Source organism: Coptis chinensis, chromosome 2 (assembly GCF_015680905.1).
Source record: "Coptis chinensis isolate HL-2020 chromosome 2, ASM1568090v1, whole genome shotgun sequence".
Taxonomy (NCBI): domain Eukaryota; kingdom Viridiplantae; phylum Streptophyta; class Magnoliopsida; order Ranunculales; family Ranunculaceae; genus Coptis; species Coptis chinensis.
In genome coordinates, this window is record NC_141457.1 from 76,262,760 (window position 1) to 76,283,708 (window position 20,949).

Sequence of the window (20,949 nt, forward strand, 5' to 3'; positions counted from 1 at the left end):
GTTTATAAAAAAATTGAAAACTATCTAAAGCCTTGAAAAATAGAACAAAGAGGGTATAACTATAATATATATCTAAAAATGGTATAACTATAATATATATCTAAAGATAGAAATAGAGAGGATAGAAATTGTTAACGAAGTGATATATCGAGGAGATGCTTGCAGGTTCTAGCAATTTTATTTTATCCTAATCCAAAATTCCAAACTACCTTTAAAAAGTGATATAAGTCCACGTAATCATTATTCTAGGTCCGTGACAACAACACAATCCATTACCCAACTTTTTTAACCAACTAAACAACAAACGAAACTTCATGCAAACAAAAGTAAACCAACACGTGTCGTTTAATAAAAAGCTAGGACCACCAGATCATGACAATAATGTCCAAATAATAACGAACAAAGGACAAAGACGTCATAAAAAAGTTATTTTTTTTGCCTTTTGTCATAACGAACCCCAACCTCCTTTCCTCTTTTTCTAAGTTTGCTCAATTATCTCGTTTTCCAATTTCCCAAACAATCCCCTAACACACTTCTTTTGCATAAAGGTTCCATCTTTGCACTCAATTTCTATATATTATGGCTTAATTTCTATGTTTTAATCGTAATTGTTTGCAGTTTTCATAATTGTTTTTATTACTATTATTAATTTGTTGAAATATGAGTTGTTTTTAGATCTGTTGTTGTCTGTTTGATTTTGATTGATCTTGGATTTGGTCATTTGAATTAAATTGTGTGTATTTATATGTTTTGCTATGGGTTTTTTAGATGTATGATATGGATATAGAGTAATTTGAGATGTTTAGACTTTTATGTTGTTTCTTTTTTTGGTTTCGTATGTGTTATTTGTAGGCGTAACTGGCCGTAAGTGTTTTTATATAGCTATGAATGTGGAATATGGGATAGGATTAGTAGTAATAGTAGGTGAATGTGGATGTTGTGCTACTGATGGAAGCATATACTTTTTTTATTTGTATATATATTTGTTGTTGTATAAAAAATATGTGAGATTGTTTTGCGTATAGGTTTGGAATTATTCATTTGTTTGATTGTTTCTTTGCCTTTTTTTGTTTGCATTTAAAGGGAAGCGTAAGCATAGTTAGAAGATAATGGATCAGCAAGGTCATGGACAACCGCCAGTCATGGGGGTTGTAAGCAATGCAGCTCAAATGCCATATGGGGCAACCACATATCAAGCTAACCAAATGATTGTGGGCAACCCTCCTGGTTCTGTTGCCACGTCAGGAGTAACTATTCAGAGTACTGGTCAGCCCACAGGTTTCAATGCTTCCCAGGCTCAACTTGCACAGAACCAACTGGCGTATCAGCACATCCACCTACAGCAACAGCAACAATTGCAGCAACAACTCCAGACCTTCTGGGCAAACCAGTACCAGGAAATTGAGCAGACAATTGATTTCAAGAACCACAGCCTGCCATTGGCAAGAATTAAGAAAATAATGAAAGCAGATGAAGATGTGAGGATGATATCAGCGGAGGCTCCAGTTATATTTGCCAGGGCATGTGAGATGTTCATTTTGGAGTTAACACTCCGATCATGGAACCACACGGAGGAGAACAAAAGAAGGACCCTCCAGAAGAACGACATTGCAGCAGCAATTACAAGGACTGATATATTTGATTTCCTGGTTGACATAGTGCCAAGGGAGGATCTGAAAGACGAGGTACTTCCCTCAATCCCAAGAGGAGGTGCTGTCCCTGTAGGAGGTCCAGCTGACCCACTGCCTTACTACTATATGCCACCTCAACATCCTCCACAGGTTGGTACTACAGGGATGATTGTGGGTAAACCTGTGGTGGATCAATCGATGTATGGCCAACAACCTCTCCCATACATGACTCCACAGATGTGGCCTCAGCCACAACAGCAGCAACAACCTGAAGACTCTTGAGCAGGGAGGGTAGCAGCTTAGCCTGGCAAATCTGAAGTTTATGTAAGTTAATAACTTGGTCTTGGTATTAGCATCTTTGTCAGTATATATGTATCTTTAAACACTGCTGTCACTTTTTACCAGCTTGTAACAGTAGTATGGATGCTCTTATCAGATTCATCATGGATACAAAATATCTGTCGCACAAATCTACATACACAAAACCAAAAAGTAAAAACTTCTAGTTGTAGGTGGTTATAATTTTTTTTGTAAGTAGATAGTAGAATTACTGCGGAGTTTGAATAAAACATGATCGCTCCCCTAGCAGGTCTAACTGTTAGAAAAACATCTGTGATCGGAGCTTTACTCTTTCTACAAAAGGGCTTAAATGTTGGGTATTGTCCTAAAAGGGAATAATATTGTAGATGTATTTTTCCCATCAAACATCCTGTGTCCCATTCTCACTTTTGGCTTTATACTTCAAAAAGAACGATTGTAGAATAGTGAATTTGGTTTTCAATCTTGGAATTAATGTTCTACTCAGCCATCTTATTTTCTGTTTTATCTTCTAATTATCTTCTAAATGAATTTGCAGATTTTTTAGTCTGCGAGTTTCTTAGGGACTTGGTCAAGGGGTCTGATGAAGACGCAATCTGGAAAACAAGAGAGGATTTGTTGTGGGTGCAATTTCTGGCTGCTGTTCCCCTAATCTCTTTATTGACAAGACTTATTCAGTTAGTTCTATTAATAGAACAAGAAAGCTTACACTTACCCAATCAGTATGTACTATGTTCCTTATTTTCGTCATAGACATTTGAATCTTTATTTCTTAGTGACATGCCTTGTTGTCCATTTTTTTTCTTTCTTAGATTAAGATCTGAATTTTAAAGCTATTATCAATATTAAGTCTTGTTAAAGAATGAAAATGACTGATCTTTGTAGAAGCCTTGCCCTGTTATAATTTTGCAATGTATGGATGCAATAAATACTGTAATAAAGTGCGATTAACCCTTGAACATACCAACCATATTCGTGCTTTATCCTTTGTATTATTTGTGTTTTTAATTTAGTTGCTGTTATTCTATACACTTTTAAACGTTAAGTTTTTGCTTATATTTACTTCTTTTGACATGCATAGGATGCCTAGCTCGTCTATTCGTGTTTTGGTTCCTGAAGGTTACATGCATAGGATCCCTACTTTATGATTCACTTTTAAACATGTCATTGGTAGAGAAGAGTACAACTTCTAAATTAGGATCTAAATCTGTTGAAGCTGTGCAACATTTCAATTTCTTTGAAAAAAATTGACCGAATAGTAGGGAAGAAAAATGTTAAAAATAAATGGAAACAACCTAGAGGAAAGAAACAGCTGGAGATAGCTGAAGTCTTTACGATGCACCAGTGCTAGGTTATATATGTGGACACTGTCATCACCTCCAATGGCAATAGTCGATAGTTTCAGAATCTTTCTTACTCCTTCCGCTCTGCTCAGCTCCCGTATTAATCAAATTCGGTGTTGGTTCATTCTTGTTTTCGCTAGTGCCAATTTATCAAGTAAAGAGAGCATAGGCACCAACGGAGCTAATTATTTTCCTCCTCTCTGACGTACGGACAATAGAAGAATTTGTGGTATGTACTATATGTAGTTCCAACCTAAAACTTGGGGGCAACTCTGGTGAGAGAAACTTGTGGTATGTGATCCCAACCTTAAAATTGGGGGCGTGTGAGTGGGAGGAGCCCCTTTCCTGATATTTAAGCTTGAATTTTAGATCTCACATGAATCAGTTGGAAGGCACCAAGTATATTGCCATGCTTCTGCATTAGCATTTATGCTTTTTCTAGTTCAAACAGCGAAGACATGGCATTAAGATGGACTGGCACATGTATAACGAAATCTCAAGTAGCAGCCCACAATACGGAGGCGGTATTGGTCAGTGGATCGGAACTTCATTTCAAAACAGCAAGTCAGCAGCAGGATGGGATGACCAAATTGATAGTCAGCCTTGCTGAACTTCAAGTCTCATAACTAACTATGGCAGAAAGGTGGTTGCCAGGCTCAAGAAGACAAAAAGTAAAGTAGAGGAGTAACAAAGAGAAGTAAATATTTGACGAAACACAGTGAATATTTGATTATACATGAAACATGGCGTGGCGTGTGTAGTGAGGGAATCATTTCAAGAGACTTGCAAGAAAAAGTATTGAGTCGCCCTTTTATGAGTAGACTGTAAAATTTCAGTACTAATTAACAAAATATGCTTCTCCAGACTCCGGCTACTACATGAGGTTATTAACACCTCACTCTCTTTGCTAACAACACCTAGTATATAAGCTCATTGATTCCAACAAACTCCTATAAAAAAAAAGATTCCAACAAGCACATGCAGTGTAGACGTGTAGTTCTGGTAACGACCATAACGTCCCAAAAATCAGTTGTTTTTGTCTGCTTCGACCAAACTTTCCAATCTGCCGCGCAAAAGGACCAAAGCACTTGTAGCTCGCAAATAACCCTCTAAAAGGCAGCAACACTAGTACTTTTGGATTACTTTTGCTGCTCCACCTGCGCGCATTGAAAGCGTGAAGAGTAGTTGATCATTCACTTTTGACTGAAAACCGGAGCGTAACTTCTGAAATAACAGAATAACAGTGGCGAGAGATGTTAATTGCAAGACGCAAGAGTGGAAGACAGTTCAAAGAAAACAAAAGAAATTGGTAAAGTAGATAAGACTAGATTTTGGACCCGGGCATACGCCCCGGATCTATTAAATATTTTGTGTGCTGAAAAGGTTTTCACAAAATGTTTTACACAAATTTTTGAATCAGAATATATTTTTATTGAACATACATACGGGATCACATATATATTTTGTAAACAAAATGTATGATAATGAACTCAAAATCTTGGAGTTCCCAATCATACGGGAAGAGATAAGATAAACACCATTTTAAATGCAAAACTATACTTATCGAGATATTACCACAATATAACCCAACTATGTTTTGAGGTTAGTTCAATGTATTTGCATGTAGTTTCTGATTTTTCATTATTTATATTTTGAGGTTAGTTCAATGCAGTTGCATCCAATTTCTAATTCCCGTTATTTATTTTTTGAGATCAGTTCAATGTAGTTGCATCCAGTTTCTGATTTCTTGTTAATTATTCTTTTCGATTAGTTCAATACATTTGCATCTAATTTTCAATTTCCTGTCAATTGTTATTTGAGGTCAGTTCAATGCATTTGCATCCAGTTTTTTATTTCTCATTAATTATTTTGTGAGATTAGTTTAATGCATTTTCATCTAGTTTCTGATTTCTCGTTTATTATTTGATAAAATTGAATTTGCATCTAGTTTCCGATTTCCCGTTAATTAATTTTTAAGATTAGTTCCACACATTTGCATCATGTTTCTAATTTATAATTAATTTTTCTTCGAGGTTAGTTCAATGCAGTTGCATCCAGTTTCCGATTTTCCATTAATTTAATATTTGAGGGTTAGCTCAATGCATTTGCATCCAGTTTCCGATTTTCCGACAATTATTTTTTTATGTTAGTTTGATGTATTTGTATCAAAGTTTTGATTTTCTGTTAATTATTCTTTGAGGTTAGTTTAATGCAGTTGTATTCATATTCCAATTTTCTATTAATTATTTTTTAAGATTAATTTAATACTTGCATTTGCATCCAGTTTTCGATTTTCTGTTAAATATTATTTGAGGTTATAGTTTGATGCATTTGCATCCAGTTTTCGGTTCCCCATTAATTGTTTTTTTACGTTAGTTTCATTCAATATTATATATTTTTTAAAATATTTGTCATTATTGCTTTGCCGTTATTTTTTTTTAAAAATTTCCATTATATATTTTGTGATGTTATTTTTTATATAATTGTTTTTAACTGTGTTTTGAGTCAGTGTTAAGGATATATTCGAAATAAGTCGGTGCTTATTAAAATTGTATGATTTGCCAAATCACATATTTTTAGCAATTTTTTTTATTTGATCAAATATATATATAAGAATTGGAACACTAAAAATGTTTGATTCGTAATAGGAAATTACCTTTTATAAATCACCTATTTTTTAGCAATTATGTTTATCTGATCAAATATATAAGAAGTTGTAATACACTCCAACTCTCCAAATATAAGAATTAGAAATACACTCAAACTCTTCAAAGAGGTTCTATGTACGTGGGATTATAGGCTATTAGAAAAGATTATCTTTCATATTAGAGTTTCAAAAAAAAAAAAAAAAAAAAACTAACTCTCATATTAGAGTGCCACATAGGAGAGAGAAAATCCTCTATTAGAGGTCTCTGCTTTAGTATATAGATAGTAGATATATACATGTTGATATGCTCACTCTCCTCCGGCCAAAGCATGCGTTCAAATTACCGTCTTTCTTTTCTCCCTTTTCCTCTGCTTTTCCATTTTAAACATTAGTGTTCAGAACTTGGTAGACCTTAACTTGGAAAATCATAACTAATAACAGAAATTTTGAAATTTTGAACCACCCTACACTAACTAAACAAGTATATTTGCCTTTTATTAGAATATGTCAGTATTAGAATATGTCCAATATGGAAAGTCTCACGTTTCTATAAGTGTCGACATCCATATCTAATAGTTTCTATTATCATGTTTTTAGTTTAGTATAAGTAAGTGTGGATATCCATATCTAGTAGTTTATATTATCATGTTTTTAGTTTAGTATAAATATGTAACTCTGGGTAGAAAATAATCAATCTATGAACTCTAACCCTATTATTCTAGCCTACTCTCTTCTAAATTCTTTTTCTTCTTGGTTTTCTCTCATTATATTAATGTCATAACTCTCCTAGCATTACCATTAATATGAAATTCTACATGGTATTAGAGCATTATGTTCAAATATAAGTTTAGTGGTATGCTAGGAGAGGTATCTCATAAAATTAGTATACAAGAAGAAGAAAAAAAAAAAAAATCTTTTTCAGTTTTTTAGTATTCAAGTTAAGTTTCAAGCTTTCTCACAAGAAGAAGGTCTTATATCTTAATTGAAGTTTCAATCTTTCACTGTTCACCGGCGGTACTATTCACAGCACTGTTTACCGGCAATACTATTCATCGCACTGTTTATTGTCATGTTTAAGTATTATGAGTTCCGGAATCTCTCATCTTATTATTCTCTATGGTTCGAAGTAAGTTTTCAAGATTTCGCTGGTGTTTAAAGTTTGTTTGAAGAATGCTAGGAGAGAGATCTGAAGTTTCTCAGTATTGGTTTTTTAGTATTGTTTCGTTTTCGCAGTCTACGTCTTCCGCAATCTCTCTGTTTTAGTATTGATAAGAGGGGCACAACCTCTCTGTATCATGGAGTCTCTGAAGTTAGTATTGGACGAGGCACGCATGCGCTTAGTCTAAGCCTTTTGCTAGGCGCGCATGCCAAAGGTTGGTTTCAGTATTGTTCGTTGTTTTTTATTCAGAGAAGAGGGCACGTGTGCTCAAGTATAGCCAGGGCCAAGGGCAACGCCGCAAAGAAATCGGAAGTTGGAAGAGTAGAGGATAGCGTGCTCTCAATATACCTTTGACGGCGCCAAGACTCGCTCTAGCCTCCGCACATCAGGTTCCGAGATTTTTTGAAGTATCAAGTCTTTGGAAGGTAGTTTACACTCTCGTCCAGGATTGGAGGGGTCATATTGTTTGTATGCCGTTATGGATGTTTGGGTTTCTAGATTCCGTGCAGTTGATATTGATGACGTCTTCTGTCTCAGTTTCTAGAACATGGTCAAGTTGTTTGTTTGAAGTATTATAGAGGCACATGACCTCTATCTCACGAGGAATTATTCTTGCCAACAGATACATATTATCAACTAGTTTTGATATGAAGTTTGATTATAGGTTTGTTGGGTGTTGTGATCTGGTTTTGTTATCCTCATCATGTTCGGGGTTAGATCTAGTCCGCGTTTTTTTTTTGTTATCCTTATCATGTTTGGGGTTATTCTGTCCGCGTTTTTTTGTTATCCTCATCATGTTTGGGGTTATCCAGTTCGCATTTTATTGTTATCCTCATCATGTTTGGGGTTATCATTTTTTTTATTCCTTTTATGCCGCAGCGATGCTCGGTGCTCAGTTCAAGTCGGAATAGACAAACCTTTGTATGTTCCAACTCCGTCTTGTATATTCCAACTTGAGGGGGAGAATATGGAGATATGAGGACATTGAGTAGTATATAAGGCAAGGAGAATATGGAGATGTATGTGGAAGAGTACTCATGTCTCCATATTCCATCATGTCTTGGCAAACTCACTTTTTTGCAGGTAGCAGTCAAGCCTAAACTACACTCATGTTTCAGTATTCAGGAGTACCCAGAACAGTATTTTGCAAGACTTTAATAATGATATTGATAGTAGCAGCCAAGAAGCTCACATCAAATCAGTGTTATTGTTTGCAATTTATGTTATGCAAGACTTCAACAGTGATATTGGTAGTAGTAGCCAAAAAGCTCACATCAAATCAGTGTTATTGTTTGCAATTTATGTTATGCAAGACTTCAATAGTGATATTGGTAGTAGCAGCCAAGAAGCTCACATAAAATCAGTGTTATTGTTTGCAATTTATGTTATGCAAGACTTCAACAATGATATTGGCATTAGCAACCAATAGGCTCACATCAAATCAGTGTTATTGTTTGCCATTGCCTAAACCAACAGTTTCACTTCCAGAACGTCTCAACAGTTGTTCGAGTTCTTCAACTAAAGACAGTTCTATACGAAAGGGAGAGCTATATTCTTATCTTTTCTTTCTACCATTCAAGCTGCAATTTGCAAGTTTGCGGCATTACAGCTTGAGGGGGAGTATTAGAATATGTCAGTATTAGAATATGTCAAATATGGAAAGTCCCACATTTCTATAAGTGTGGACATCCATATCTAGTAGTTTCTATTATCATGTTTTTAGTTTAGTATAAGTATGTAACTCTGGGTAGAAAACAATCAATCCAAGAACTCTAACCTTATTATTCTAGCCTACTCTCTTCTAAATTCTTATTCTTCTTGGTTTTCTCTCATTATATCAATGTCATAACTCTCCTAGCATCACTACTAATATGAAATTCTACAGCTTTTGTTGCATCTCGGTTTCAGACTTTAGAACCACATTTTTAGGAGTTGTGGCCGATGCCTATGGGTGAGATTCTTAATGATACTAGCAGTGCATTGTGTCTCCGTCTACCCGATTTTGATCTTAATTCTCTTACTATGAATGCTGCCGTCTCCTCAAAACCCCAAAAAGTTTTGGTGAAACTTTCTACGATAAGATTGTTGTAGGTCTTGAGAGGGAGTTTGAGTTATTTGCTTGTCAGAAAGTAGTCATTGGGTGTTTGTAGTCTGAACATGCAAAATATTTCCTACTTGCTATCCCAATAGAGGGATTTGGACAGCGTATGTTACAGGTGGAGTATCGTGCTATTCTCCGATACCTTCTTATGATTCTTTTGTACTCTGATGGTGGTCCTCTGTATGCAAAAAGAGCATACTAGATGCTTATAGAGACCATGCATCACGTTGTAGACATTTTTCCGGTTTTAAATACCGACATGATTATGTTAGAGACATTTTATGTGATGCATTTTAAAGGGGTTGGGATACAAGTGTAGAAAGATGCTCCTATTAACTTTCTCATTGATCCGAATGAGGGTAGATCGACACTTCGGCCTACGGATGTCTTGATTTATAGTTGGTCTGAGGGAAAACATGTATGTGTTAATATAACTGGCGTCTTTCCGTTGGTAGAGTGGGGGAATGGTGACTTTGAGGTGGGAGAAATAGCTAAGAGAGTAGTGCTAGGGAAGATAGAGAAACATGAGGAAGCTTGTAAGGCTAACCTCCTCAAGAGACTTCAGAAAGTTTTTTAAACGAGATCAATAGCTCATTGGTGCGGCGGTATCATCTGGTGTCATCACTCATTGGTGCGGTGTAGGGCAGACCTCTGGTATCATCACCTAGAGGTTTTACAAACTTTGCTAGTTGGCACTCACAACGTTATAATAATTGGTTTTAACGAGCTTGTTTTTAGAAGGATAGGATTTGTTATTTATAAATGACTTGCGGCGCAACTTGTTGCACGCTTGTCATAATTATTTGTTATTTATAAAGGACTTGCGGCACACCTTGTTGCACACTTGTCCTAATTATTTGTAAAACTCGTTATGATTATCAATAAAATTTCCACTTGGTAAAAAAAAAAAAATGTTGGGAGAAAAATGTTTTGGTTACCAAAATGTTGAGAGTTTGTAAGATTTGGAACGTGGGCGATCTTGTGCCAGTCCTCCCCCTTTTCCTTCTTGCAGTGCCTGTGTAGTTCTGGATGGCAGGCTTTAATCCATAGACATGTAAGATTTGTGAGATGCTGCAGTCCTTCTGGCAAGAATGTAAGATTTTTGCAGTGGAATATATACAAAGACTAAAGTTTTGTGAGACTCTCTATCCACTCCGGTATAGAAATCAATGCAGGACAGTCCGATATGTGCAATCTTTGAAGCCTAGAAACATGTTGTATCCCATCGAGCAATGAAAACTCCAGTAATCCCCCTACTCTAATCTTTGAAGTGAAACAAGGTACTGAAATTTCACTATTGAGTAATCCAGTTTCGGACAATCGAAAATATCTAAATTCTGGAGAGTTGTCTGATACTTCAGCCCCTCTGACAAGCTAGTCATACTAGAACAGCCATAGACGTTCAAATCTCTAAGATAACTCTGTGGGAATTCTGGCAAAAACTTGAGGTCATGGCAGTATCTAACTTCGAGAACTTTGAGAGAGGATAGGTTACTCAGTTCCTTTGGCAAGGAAACCAGCCCCGCACAATACGAGATTTCCAAGCAAGTAAGTCTACTGATATTTTCCACTCCTGTCAGAAGGGTCTTAAGCTTCTTGCACGAACTAATGGACAGTGTTTGAAGGGTGGTGAGATTTCTTAACATTCCTTCTCGGAAAGAGATTTGCTTTACAAAACCAGAGATTGTAAGAGAAGAAAGACAATGTAGATTTTCCAATATTGTCTGTAGTACTATTGTTAGGACCTGGGCACACCCGCTAGGCCTAGGCCTCCGCGCCCATGAGATAACTAGTATCGATATTGTCCTTCACTTAACCAGCTATTGAGATTGGGCCACATCTTGGCCATGGGTGTGAGGTTTTATCCTAAAGGCCTCGGTACTAGTTAGTGAACTTCCCACTTTATCAACCCATGATGAACTCCTTTCTTGTTCAATGTCTCTGTACTATTCCTCTTTTTCGGTCCACACACTCTAACAATCTCCACCTTGGACCGAACTCCAAGGGACTCCATTCGTTCATCATCGAGCACGATCCAATGCCAGAGCTCTGATGTGTCTGAGCCTCTGAGGAAGGTGGCCTTCACTGGCGCTCCGGCTTGAATGATTTCATCTCTTGATTCTGCATGATCAGTGCTTTTGTCCCTGCCGAACCATCGGCTCTGATACCAGTTGTTAGGACTTGGGCACACCCACTAGGCCTGGGCCTCCGCTCCCATGGAATAACTAGTACCGATATTGTCCTCTACTTAACCACCCATTGAGATTGGGCCACATCTTGGCCATGGGTGTGGGGTTTTATCCTAAAGGCCTCAGTACTAGTTAGTGACCTTCCCACTTTATCAAGATGAACTCCTTTCTTGTTCAATGTGGGACTATTCCTCTTTTTCGGTCCACACACTCTAACAACCATATCAGTGCAGCATTTCACAACCAAATGTTCAAGAGATGATGACAATGGGAGTCTATTCAACAAAGGGCATTCCTGAATGCTCAGTTTCTTATGCGAAGGGAGCAGAATTACTTGCACCCCACCCTTCTCCTTCATTGAAGACCATTCCTCCAATTTAGGCATGTCATCTAATTCGAGTTCTTCAAGTGAGGGGAATCCATTCACCACGCCTTCGCTATCAATGACTTTCACAGAATACATTGCATGCAAACGAAGTGTCTTTAGGAGAGGTAGTTTACCCAATGAAGGTAGGTACTCGCACCTGTTACAACTGGAGAGCGAGAGTTCAACCAAGTTTGGAAGGACGGAAATATCCAACCAACTTGGAAATGTAACTCCTAGAAACCTTGTTAGAGACAATCTTCTTGTATTTTGGTGGGGTTGAAGACCTTCGAGTACATCAGTGTCATTTTCTTCTTCCAGATGGGAATCCGACCAGGCTAAACCCAGCGAATGAAGGTTTTGTTTTCTCGTCAAATTGGCTTCTTTAGCATATTTTGAACTTCTAACATTTTCAAGCCCTTTTATAACTAGTTCCCCTCTAAGATGCTCAAGTCCTTGCAACTCTTTGACATGTCGTCCAGTATCAGAGCTCACAATGAAGACACTTAAGGTTTGGAGGCAAGTCAGTTGCCCCAACCCACTTGGCTTTTGAGTTAATCTATGACATCCCCTGATATCTAGGTGTCTAAGGCTGCTCAGGTTTCTCAGGTCTTTGGGTAATGTTTGAAGATTAAAGCAGTCCTTTAACTTCAAAGTTTGCAGATTCCTAAGCAAACTTATGGATTCAGGCAAGGAGGTGAGTAGGAAAGGCTCAGAGAGTTTGAGATACCTCAAATGTTTTAAATTGCTTATGGAATCATGTAATGTTCTCATATAAGAACATCCCAGACTAAGAGCTCGTAAGGATTTAAAGGTTGAGAAGATGAAGTGAGCAGGCAATTCAATTCCCCTTTGGTTAAACAAAATAAGTGTACGCATGTTAGGTGCAGATTGATATATGGAGTGAACAATGGGTGATGAGGGAGACGTTTTCAAAGTCACTGACAAATGTCGAGTGCCTTTGGGAACGTTTCTTATTTGGCAACCTTTCAAAGAAGAACATTCATACATCATGATAGAACATGCAAGATCACGTATAAGATCATGCATCCTAACACTTAGTATGTTACCATCTTCATTTTTCTCTACATCTTGGAAAAAGGATCTCCACAACAATGCATTGAAAATGTTATTCGCTGTATCTTCTAATTGTATTCTTTCTTTGGATTGAAACAAACCGTTTGCCATCCATAGATGAATCACTTCTTCCTTTTGCATTCTATAATCTTTTGGATATATAGGACAGTAGGCGAAGCATTGCCTCAAATATGGAGGTAAATGACTGTAGCTCAATCTCAGGGCTGGTAAAAGGGTATTGTCATTGTTCTGCAGCAAATTCCAAATATCGCTGTCTCTCACTAAGAGCCACTCGTTCTGATTACTTTCGAATCGCAGTAATCCTCCCAAAGCCTTGGCAGCAAGAGGTACACCTCCACACTTTTTGACAATCTCCTTCCCAATCTTCACCAAGTTTGAGCTTTCTTCGTTCCCTGTGCCAAATGCGCGTTGCTTGAACAAAAACCAGCAATCATCTTGTAGAGAAAAAGGGATTTTTTCTGCTTTTCACGCTTCGGCTGGCCAGCCTTCGGCTCGGAAGCGCGACTTCAGCTCATGACTCCGATAATTTAAGCGACCAGCTCAAGGAAAAGAGGCGACCAGCTCATGGCTTTAACCCATGGCGCCAGCTTCCAGAGAGTAAGGCGCCAGCGCTCGAGCTTTTTCTCGATGGAAGCCCATTTACAATAATCGCGAAATTTTGGTTTTGGTATAAAAACAAAATTAGTCTTTGAAAAACCTAACTTTTCCAAAACCAAGAAAGAGAGTGATTACAAGAGAACAATTCTCTTTGTGAGTTGAGTGTTCATTCTTTGTGAGTGAATTGAGAGAGACTTGTAATCTGTTACTCTCGACATCTATTAAAGCTTGGAACTCGCGGTGTGGATGTAGGCAAATTGCGTAGACCACGATATATCTCGTCTTGTGGTTTTGTTCTTCTTTTACATTGATTGTTTTATTTCATATGCTTGTTATTTGATATTGAGAAGTGTTGGGATATTGCTTGGAGGTGTTGAAGTCTTGTGCATTGAAAAGATCAATCTTTGTGTAGGATTGATCCGTTTGGTGGGTAACGCGTTGTTTCGCAGCTTATTTATTCACAACAATTGGTATCGAGGCGAGGTATACGACCTAGGATTTTGAGTTTTGGTAAAGAACCATAGTGCTCGAAATTTATGTAGACAAGGTGTTCGATAAAATTCCTGAGTGAGATAATTTTTTTGGGTTATTGTGTGTGACTTGAAAAAAGGGGCTCCCAAGATGTCAAATGCTAGATTTAAAGTAGAGAAGTTTGATAAAGAAGCAAAAGAAAAGATGGCGAGGGTGATGTCGAATGAGATGACTTCCACAAGCAAGTGGAAGGGTAGTTCGAAAACCCTTTAAAACATGTACGGTCTTTATAATTGCAAAGAAAAGGGGGCATTATTTATGTGATTGCTCTAGCCGAAAAAGAGTAACAAGATGAGTGGTAAGTTTGAGAATGAGGATGTTATTGAAGCAAGTCTTGCTTAGAACCCGATGGGGATGATGTAAGTCTTTCGGTGTCTACACAAGGCGACCACATGACCGATCACGTGGATTCTTGATTCCGGTGTTCCTACCACATGTCCAAATAGGAAGTGGTTTGCTACCTATGAGAACTTGAGTGGAGGTTCCGTTTTGATGGGCAATGACGTTGCTTGTAAGACGGTTGGGATTGGAACTATACGGGTCAAGATGCATGATGGTGTAGTGAGGACTTTAACCGATGTGAGGCATGTTCCTGAGTTAAAGAAGAACCTTATTTCTCTTGGTACCTTGGATTCCAAAGGCCACAATTTTGTGGGAAATGGTGGAGTCCTAAAGATCCTTAGTGGTTCTTTAGTCATTATGAAGGGTCAAAGTCATGGAAACTTGTATACTTTGTTGGGTAGTACAGTGATAGGTGATGTAGCAGTGGGTACATGTAGTGATGATTCTGAGTGCATAAAATTGTGGCATATGCACCTTGGGCATATGAGCCAAAAGGGATTGTCTGAGTTGTGCAAGCGAGAGCTACTGAAAGACTTGGAGAAACCAAGTATGGAATTCTCATGAGTATTGTGTCTATGGCAAGCAGTGCAGAGTCAAGTTCGGTACAAGCAAGCACAAGACGAGAGGCATCCTGGATTATGTGCATACGGATGTTTGGGGACCTTCTAGAGTGGCTTCTAAGGGAGGTAACCGGTATTATGTCTCTTTCATTGATGATTATACACGCTATGTGTGGGTATATATCTTGAAGTCCAAGGATGAAGTTTTCGAGACATTTAAGAGAACTATTCAACAAGAAGAAGAGTTACAACAACCTGAGCAGCAAGCTTTGACTAGATCAAAGCCAAAGAGAAGTGTGAAACAAGTTATGAAGTACGGGCATGATAAGCTAGTGAAGCATTATGGTCAACTGGACTCGGTTGCCTACGCACTAAATATTGAAGATGATGGGCCAGATAGCTTCAAGGAAGCCGATTAGAGATGCTCATTCTGAGAGAGATTGGTCGGTGGATATACGCGAAAATGGTGGAGTCTCGTGACAAGTTTTGTACTTGGGAATTTGTTTCATTACTTTAAGGGCAAAAAGGTTTTGGGTTATGTTGAGGTTCTCTATTGGTTGGAGGTACTCCACAAATGGTGGAGGCTCATCCATTGTTGAATAATGCCTTTCGTGAAGCGTGGCCTTTGTGGGCATGGCGTGCTCTTTGTGAGCATGACACTCTTTGTGGGTGGCTCTTTGTGAGCATGACACTCTTTGTGGGTGGCTCTTTGTGAGCATGACACTCTTTGTGGGTGGCTCTTTGTGAGCAAGACACTCTTTGTGGGTGGCTCTTTGTGAGCATGACACTCTTTGTGGGTGGCTCTTTGTGAGCAAGACACTCTTTGTGGGTGGCTCTTTGTGAGCATGACACTCTTTGTGGGTGGCTCTTTGTGAGCATGACACTCTTTGTGGGTGGCTCTTTGTGGGCATGACACTCTTTGTAGGTGGCCCTTTGTGGGCATGACGTGCTCTTCGTGGGCATGACTCTTTGTGGGTAGCTCTTTGTGAGCATGGCTCCTTCGAGGCGGTTATGGCTGCGAAGTTACGGATGGATGTGTTCTTCTTTGGATGTGTTCGCCCGGTTTTATGTGTTAAAACCTCACCGAGGTGGAGAATGTAGAAAAAGGGATTTTTTCTACTTTTCCGCTTCGAGAGCGCGCCAGCGCTTCGGAAGAAGAACGACTTCAGCGCTTATGACTCCGATAATTTAAGCGCGACCAGCGCTCAAGGAAAAAGCGACCAGCTCGTGGCTTTAACCCGTAGCGCCAGCCTTCAGTAGAGCCCGCGCCGGGCCGCTGCTTTTTCTCAGTGGGCTTCGCTACAGTAACCGCGAAATTTTGGTTTTTGGTATAAAAACAAAATTAGTCTTTTGGAAAACCTAACTTTTCCAAAACCAAGAAAGAGAGTGATTACAAGAGAACAATTCTTTGTGAGTTGAGTGTTCATTCTTTGTGAGTGAATTGAGAGAGACTTGTAATCTGTTACTCCGGACATCTATTAAAGCTTGGAACTCGCAGTGTGGATGTAGGCAAATTGCCGAACCACGATATATCTCGTCTTGTGGTTTGTTCTTCTTTTACATTGATTGTTTTTATTTCATATGCTTGTTATTTGATATTGAGAAGTGTTGGGATATTGCTTGGAGGGTGTTGAAGTCTTGTCTGTTGAGAAAGATCAATCTTTGTGTAGGATTGATCCGTTTGGTGTGGGTAACGTTGTTTCCGCAGTTATTTATTCACAACACATCTTCAGACAAAAATTTCAAGGAAATAGCAGGAGATGTGCCCACGATTGATGCTACTGTTTTAAGGCGGGTGGTTACCACAATTGAACTTCCTCTGGCTCCATCTCTTATTGAATTCTTGAATTTGTTCCACTCCACCTGGTTTTCATTCCATACATCATCAAAGACCAGTAAAAATCGCTTCCCAGTAAGTTTCCCTTGAAGGCAACACTGTAGAGTATCAAGGTCCCGAAGACAGGATGAATCTCCTGACATAGATGCGATAACTGCCTTTGTAAGCCTTTTGAGATCAAAATCTTCAGATACACAAACCCAAATTCTGATCTCAAAATGCTCCTTTACCCTCTCGTCATTGTAGAAGAGTTGCGCAACAGTAGTCTTTACAAGGCCACCAATACCAAGTATGGGACAGATGGAGAGATCTTCAGTGTCTACATTGCCTAGCAAAAGCTGTACAATGTTTTCTTTCTCTTCATCTCTCCCATAAACTTGTGGTTCAGTTAAAATTGAACTACTTTCTCGATTCAGAAAAAATTCTACTCTTCTATCTACAACGCCCTGTCTCAAATGAAACTTGGCTCTTTCAGCAGCAATGTCATCAAATCTCTCTTGAAGCTCATTGATTCTCTTTGCAGTGTTACAACGAAAGTTAATTTGTTCAATGTTGAAGCAGGACAGGAAAGAGTCACATACCTGTTTGGTACAAGTCTTGTCTCTTGTAACTTGTTCTAGTTGCATATAGCCTCATTTGCCCACTCATCCAGAATGTCGTCTGCATCATACGCTGCGTCCTTCGGCTTTCACAGACAATTCCCTATCGCCTTATCAATTTGTTGCTTCTCCTCCGCATCTTCCAGTACACATCGAATGGTTGATAATGTGCTGGAAAGCTTTTGCATCTCTCTATGGACACCCCATACCAGGCCAACTTCCTTCTGGATTAAAGAGCTCAGGTTGTCATATGCTACTGCAATAAATGGAGAAACAACCACTTGAAGAGCTGTAGATGCCATTGCTTCTTGTGAAAAAAACTGTAAAGACCTCTGAATCTCTTTTGCATGCAAAGTTTCAAATAGAATGGTAGTAAGTAGGAATGAAGCCTTTTCTATTGGGCTTGAATTTTAAAAAGAGCACCTGATAGCATCTAGAGCAAACACCAAGACCTCGAAGAGTAAAGCTTGCATTATTGTTCATTAATTAGGTAGTGGCTTTACTTTGTTGGAATCAATCAATGGAGATGTATTATTGTTGATGCATTCTACGATTTATGATGATTGATATGATAGCCTAGACTTTTTCCTGTGTTGTCACTTCAATGTAGAATTTGCCCATTTAAACTAGTACTTTCCCTGAAGGTAAAACCTGCATTTCCTACTAAGGTTAATGATATTTTCAATACTTGCGAACAGAGATCAATACAATGAAATTGGCCAATGCCAAGTGGATTAAAATCACAGTATACATTTGTGACATCTTTGGTATTTCCAGCCTATTTTTTTGAAGCCTACTCTCCTCTTCAAAAGATAGCATCTATGGCCATCGTCTGACTTGGTGGGGGTTGGGTTGGGTTCGGGGACAGGGCAGGGCAGACCCTACTGCTGGTCCGCTGAGGAAAGAAAACATTTTAGCTAAGAAGGATAGAAAAAAAGAAATAAACAGACACCAAAGAAACAAGGGTCGGGCTGTAGATAACTTCAGCAATGTCTTTGGTGATGAGATTTCGAACTGAGGTATAGATAATCCATATACTCCATATTCAGTAACTTATATTTTTACTTACAGGTTCCTGTTTTACTTACATTGTACTTAATCATTTCAACCTACATGTCCATGAAAAGTCAGTAGTAATTTTTTTTCTTCATGAAAAAAATTATAATTTTAGAGATCCATCTTTTGGGTGATCCGACGGAGCGAGCGATAGATTAAGACCTTCTGAAGGTGACCGCAATGGCGGCAGACTGGCTAGCGTCCTTGGTGGCAGTGACATGAAGACCCCTTGGTATCTTCGAGAATGATCCGTGCTTAGATCCTATGAAAGTTATACTGACGTACTGATTGGACACGCGGTCACATACATTTTTGTTTCTTTAGATTATGACTATAGAACAATGCTATAACTATAGAAGCAGCGAGAACTTCTACACGAGGAAGTTCAATTATTTACCCAAGTGCTAAGTTACTCGTACAGTCCTAAACCAAGTTCATTAAATACTTTGAAGAGGAGGGAGGACAACTGACTCATGATTCCCTCCTGACCCTGTCACTGATTTCGGCCACACATACATATATATGAATATGAAGGTTCAATTGTATGAAGGTTGAACCATAGTTCTGAATTATTGATATCTGAAATCATCTAGGTACTTGAATGATTGTCGTGAATTTAGACCATTAGTCCATCAAAATGATGGGCACTGTAGGGGAGCGATATCTTATCATGCACGCGTGCAACGTAAGCGAACTCAGGACGCCGACCCTCGAGACCGAACGTGGCGGCTCCCCGGGAACACCCCATCAACAAATACCTCCCGGGCGACCTACGAGAAAGGAGGACGAAGATATTTCAGTACGAGCACATGGCAGAACGCCTCGTGTAATGATAACCATCAGGGGTAATCATTACCTATCCCCGGAAAATAGGGGTAACCTCGTCAGCACCCAATCAGTACATGACTTATAATATAACCAGCTCAACACTCATTCACGATCTCCACCTTACACGTGTACTAAATACACACGTGTCTTCTAGATTGATACTTCCCTAAGCCTATAAATACCACCTAATTGAACTACGTCGGGTCTGATTCCTCTCTCCCCGAAAAAGAAAGGAAAAAGAGAAAAACTAAGGAGAGGATACGTAGGCAGTTTGCTCAAGAGCGAACCCGGTCCCAACAAGAAATCCAAAACACCCCCTTTACATTGGCGCCGTCTGTGGTTTCGATTACTTGAGAGCCACTTTAAATCAGTTCATCCATCTCTAACTCTCAAGCCCACGAAGCATGGTTAGCCTAGAAGCTCAAGTCCAGCACCTTGCCCACCAGTTGGGAATACCGAATGATAGCATTTCCTTGCTCAGGGAGGAAAATGCTACTTTACGTGCTCAGGTGGATAGTTACCAGCAACAACAAGTCGGAAACGGAGCGAGAACAGCATCAACGACGTTAATCAACAGATTAATGAGTTATCCCAAAGGATTGGCGAGAACGCGCAAAGAAGGATTCGACACAGATTGTTGCACAAGATGCTTAAGGCGTCATCGATCTCCGTTCAAATGAGAGGTCCTCAATAAACCCTCTCCACAAGACTTTATCCACCACGCTTTCCCATGTACGACGGCAAAGACGCGTGCCACAATTGACATGTGGCTCGCTATATTCGTGAGTTTGGCACTTTACATTTCACCGAGTTCGATCATCTCCATCGCAGATTATTTCCAAAACCTCCGAGGATGGCGCCTCGATTGGTTCTTTTCATTGGAATCGATTCTATAAAACCTTCAAGCGACTTTTACATCGATTGTTCGCGAAGCCCGATGCGTCCACAACAAAGCGGAAGAAGGCGATCTTGATTCTTTGTTTCGCTTATCATTCAAGGAGGACCGAAACTATTCGTGGAATTCCTAGGACGGTTCAAGGTCGAACTGTTGTTGCATGGAAAGTGGCTTGAAAGAATCTTTTCGCCATTAATCGGCCTTTTCCAATGCTTGCCGAGTCGCGAAAACACCGACCTCTCCGTGTCGTTGATGAAGGAACGCCGAGAGACACCGTCCGAGCTCTACACTTTCGCGGGACAAGTACATCAAGTTGCGGAAACTTTAAAGCTCCACGGCTTAGAAGAGAACCGAGGAGGTCGCAGCGGCCTCGTCGTCGTACCCATGGGCAAAGAAGCGCTAGGTCGCTTGCACCAAGCCGGCACCGACCGATCGTAAAACGATAGAGAGTTCGCTATCCCGACGCTCCCCCCAAACTACATTCGGGTAAAATTAAAAGCGAGCCCCATTCTTCCGGAAAGTGAGGCAGCCCGGTAGATCGGTCGACAAGCCATTTTATGCGATTTCACAATGCCAAATGCCATGAAACCGATGATTCTTTGGGGGCTTAAACACTATCTCCGGGACCTAGTGGAAGTGGAAGCCGCACATCAAAGCGATTACACTAGCATTCCCGACGGCGATTTGCGACACAAAAACCGATGGCTCGCCCGAGTCCGTAGTCGATCTCCATCTCGCCGTCACTCCCAAGAGTTTCAAAGGTCGCCCACGCAGCAGGGGCGCCCATGAGATCGTTCAGCGCCCGAAAGCCGGCGAACACTCATCCGATCGTGACAATGATCGAACTATTCACG

At 39.5% G+C, this 20,949-nt stretch overlaps 1 protein-coding gene, 1 long non-coding RNA gene and 2 pseudogenes across 3 annotated transcripts; 1 reads left to right on the top strand and 3 right to left on the bottom strand.

The window, feature by feature from the left end:
- The first annotated feature begins 388 nt into the window (after nucleotides 1–388).
- On the top strand, nucleotides 389–2,916 carry LOC147517901 (nuclear transcription factor Y subunit C-3 pseudogene; annotated as a pseudogene). The gene is made up of 3 exons (XR_015211609.1): nucleotides 389–548; nucleotides 1,084–1,955; nucleotides 2,488–2,916. The product of XR_015211609.1 is annotated as a nuclear transcription factor Y subunit C-3 pseudogene (transcript).
- Nucleotides 2,917–3,291: 375 nt separating this feature from the next.
- On the bottom strand, nucleotides 3,292–7,197 carry LOC147517902 (uncharacterized). The gene is made up of 2 exons (XR_015211610.1): nucleotides 6,236–7,197; nucleotides 3,292–4,516 (listed from the first exon to the last, which is right to left on the bottom strand). It is a non-coding gene; the product is annotated as an uncharacterized LOC147517902 (long non-coding RNA).
- A 1,748-nt stretch (nucleotides 7,198–8,945) lies between these two features.
- Nucleotides 8,946–13,279, bottom strand: LOC147517903 (disease resistance protein RGA2-like). The gene is made up of 2 exons (XM_086593747.1): nucleotides 11,518–13,279; nucleotides 8,946–10,988 (listed from the first exon to the last, which is right to left on the bottom strand). The coding sequence occupies exons 1-2, from the start codon at nucleotides 12,968–12,970 to the stop codon at nucleotides 10,453–10,455; spliced, it is 1,989 nt and encodes a 662-aa protein (XP_086449873.1). The 5' UTR covers nucleotides 12,971–13,279; the 3' UTR covers nucleotides 8,946–10,452.
- Nucleotides 13,280–16,164: 2,885 nt separating this feature from the next.
- On the bottom strand, nucleotides 16,165–17,618 carry LOC147517904 (putative disease resistance protein RGA3 pseudogene; annotated as a pseudogene).
- Between the last annotated feature and the right edge of the window lie 3,331 nt (nucleotides 17,619–20,949).

Coding starts and splice junctions, on each gene's coding strand:
- LOC147517903 (XM_086593747.1), bottom strand. CDS start 12,970: ATGCAAAAGGAAGAAGTGATTCATCTATGGATGGCAAACGGTTTGTTT. Junction 10,989..11,517: donor AGTGGGAAGGTCACTAACTA/GTACTGAGGCCT, acceptor TATCGATACTAG/TTATCTCATGGGCGCGGAGG.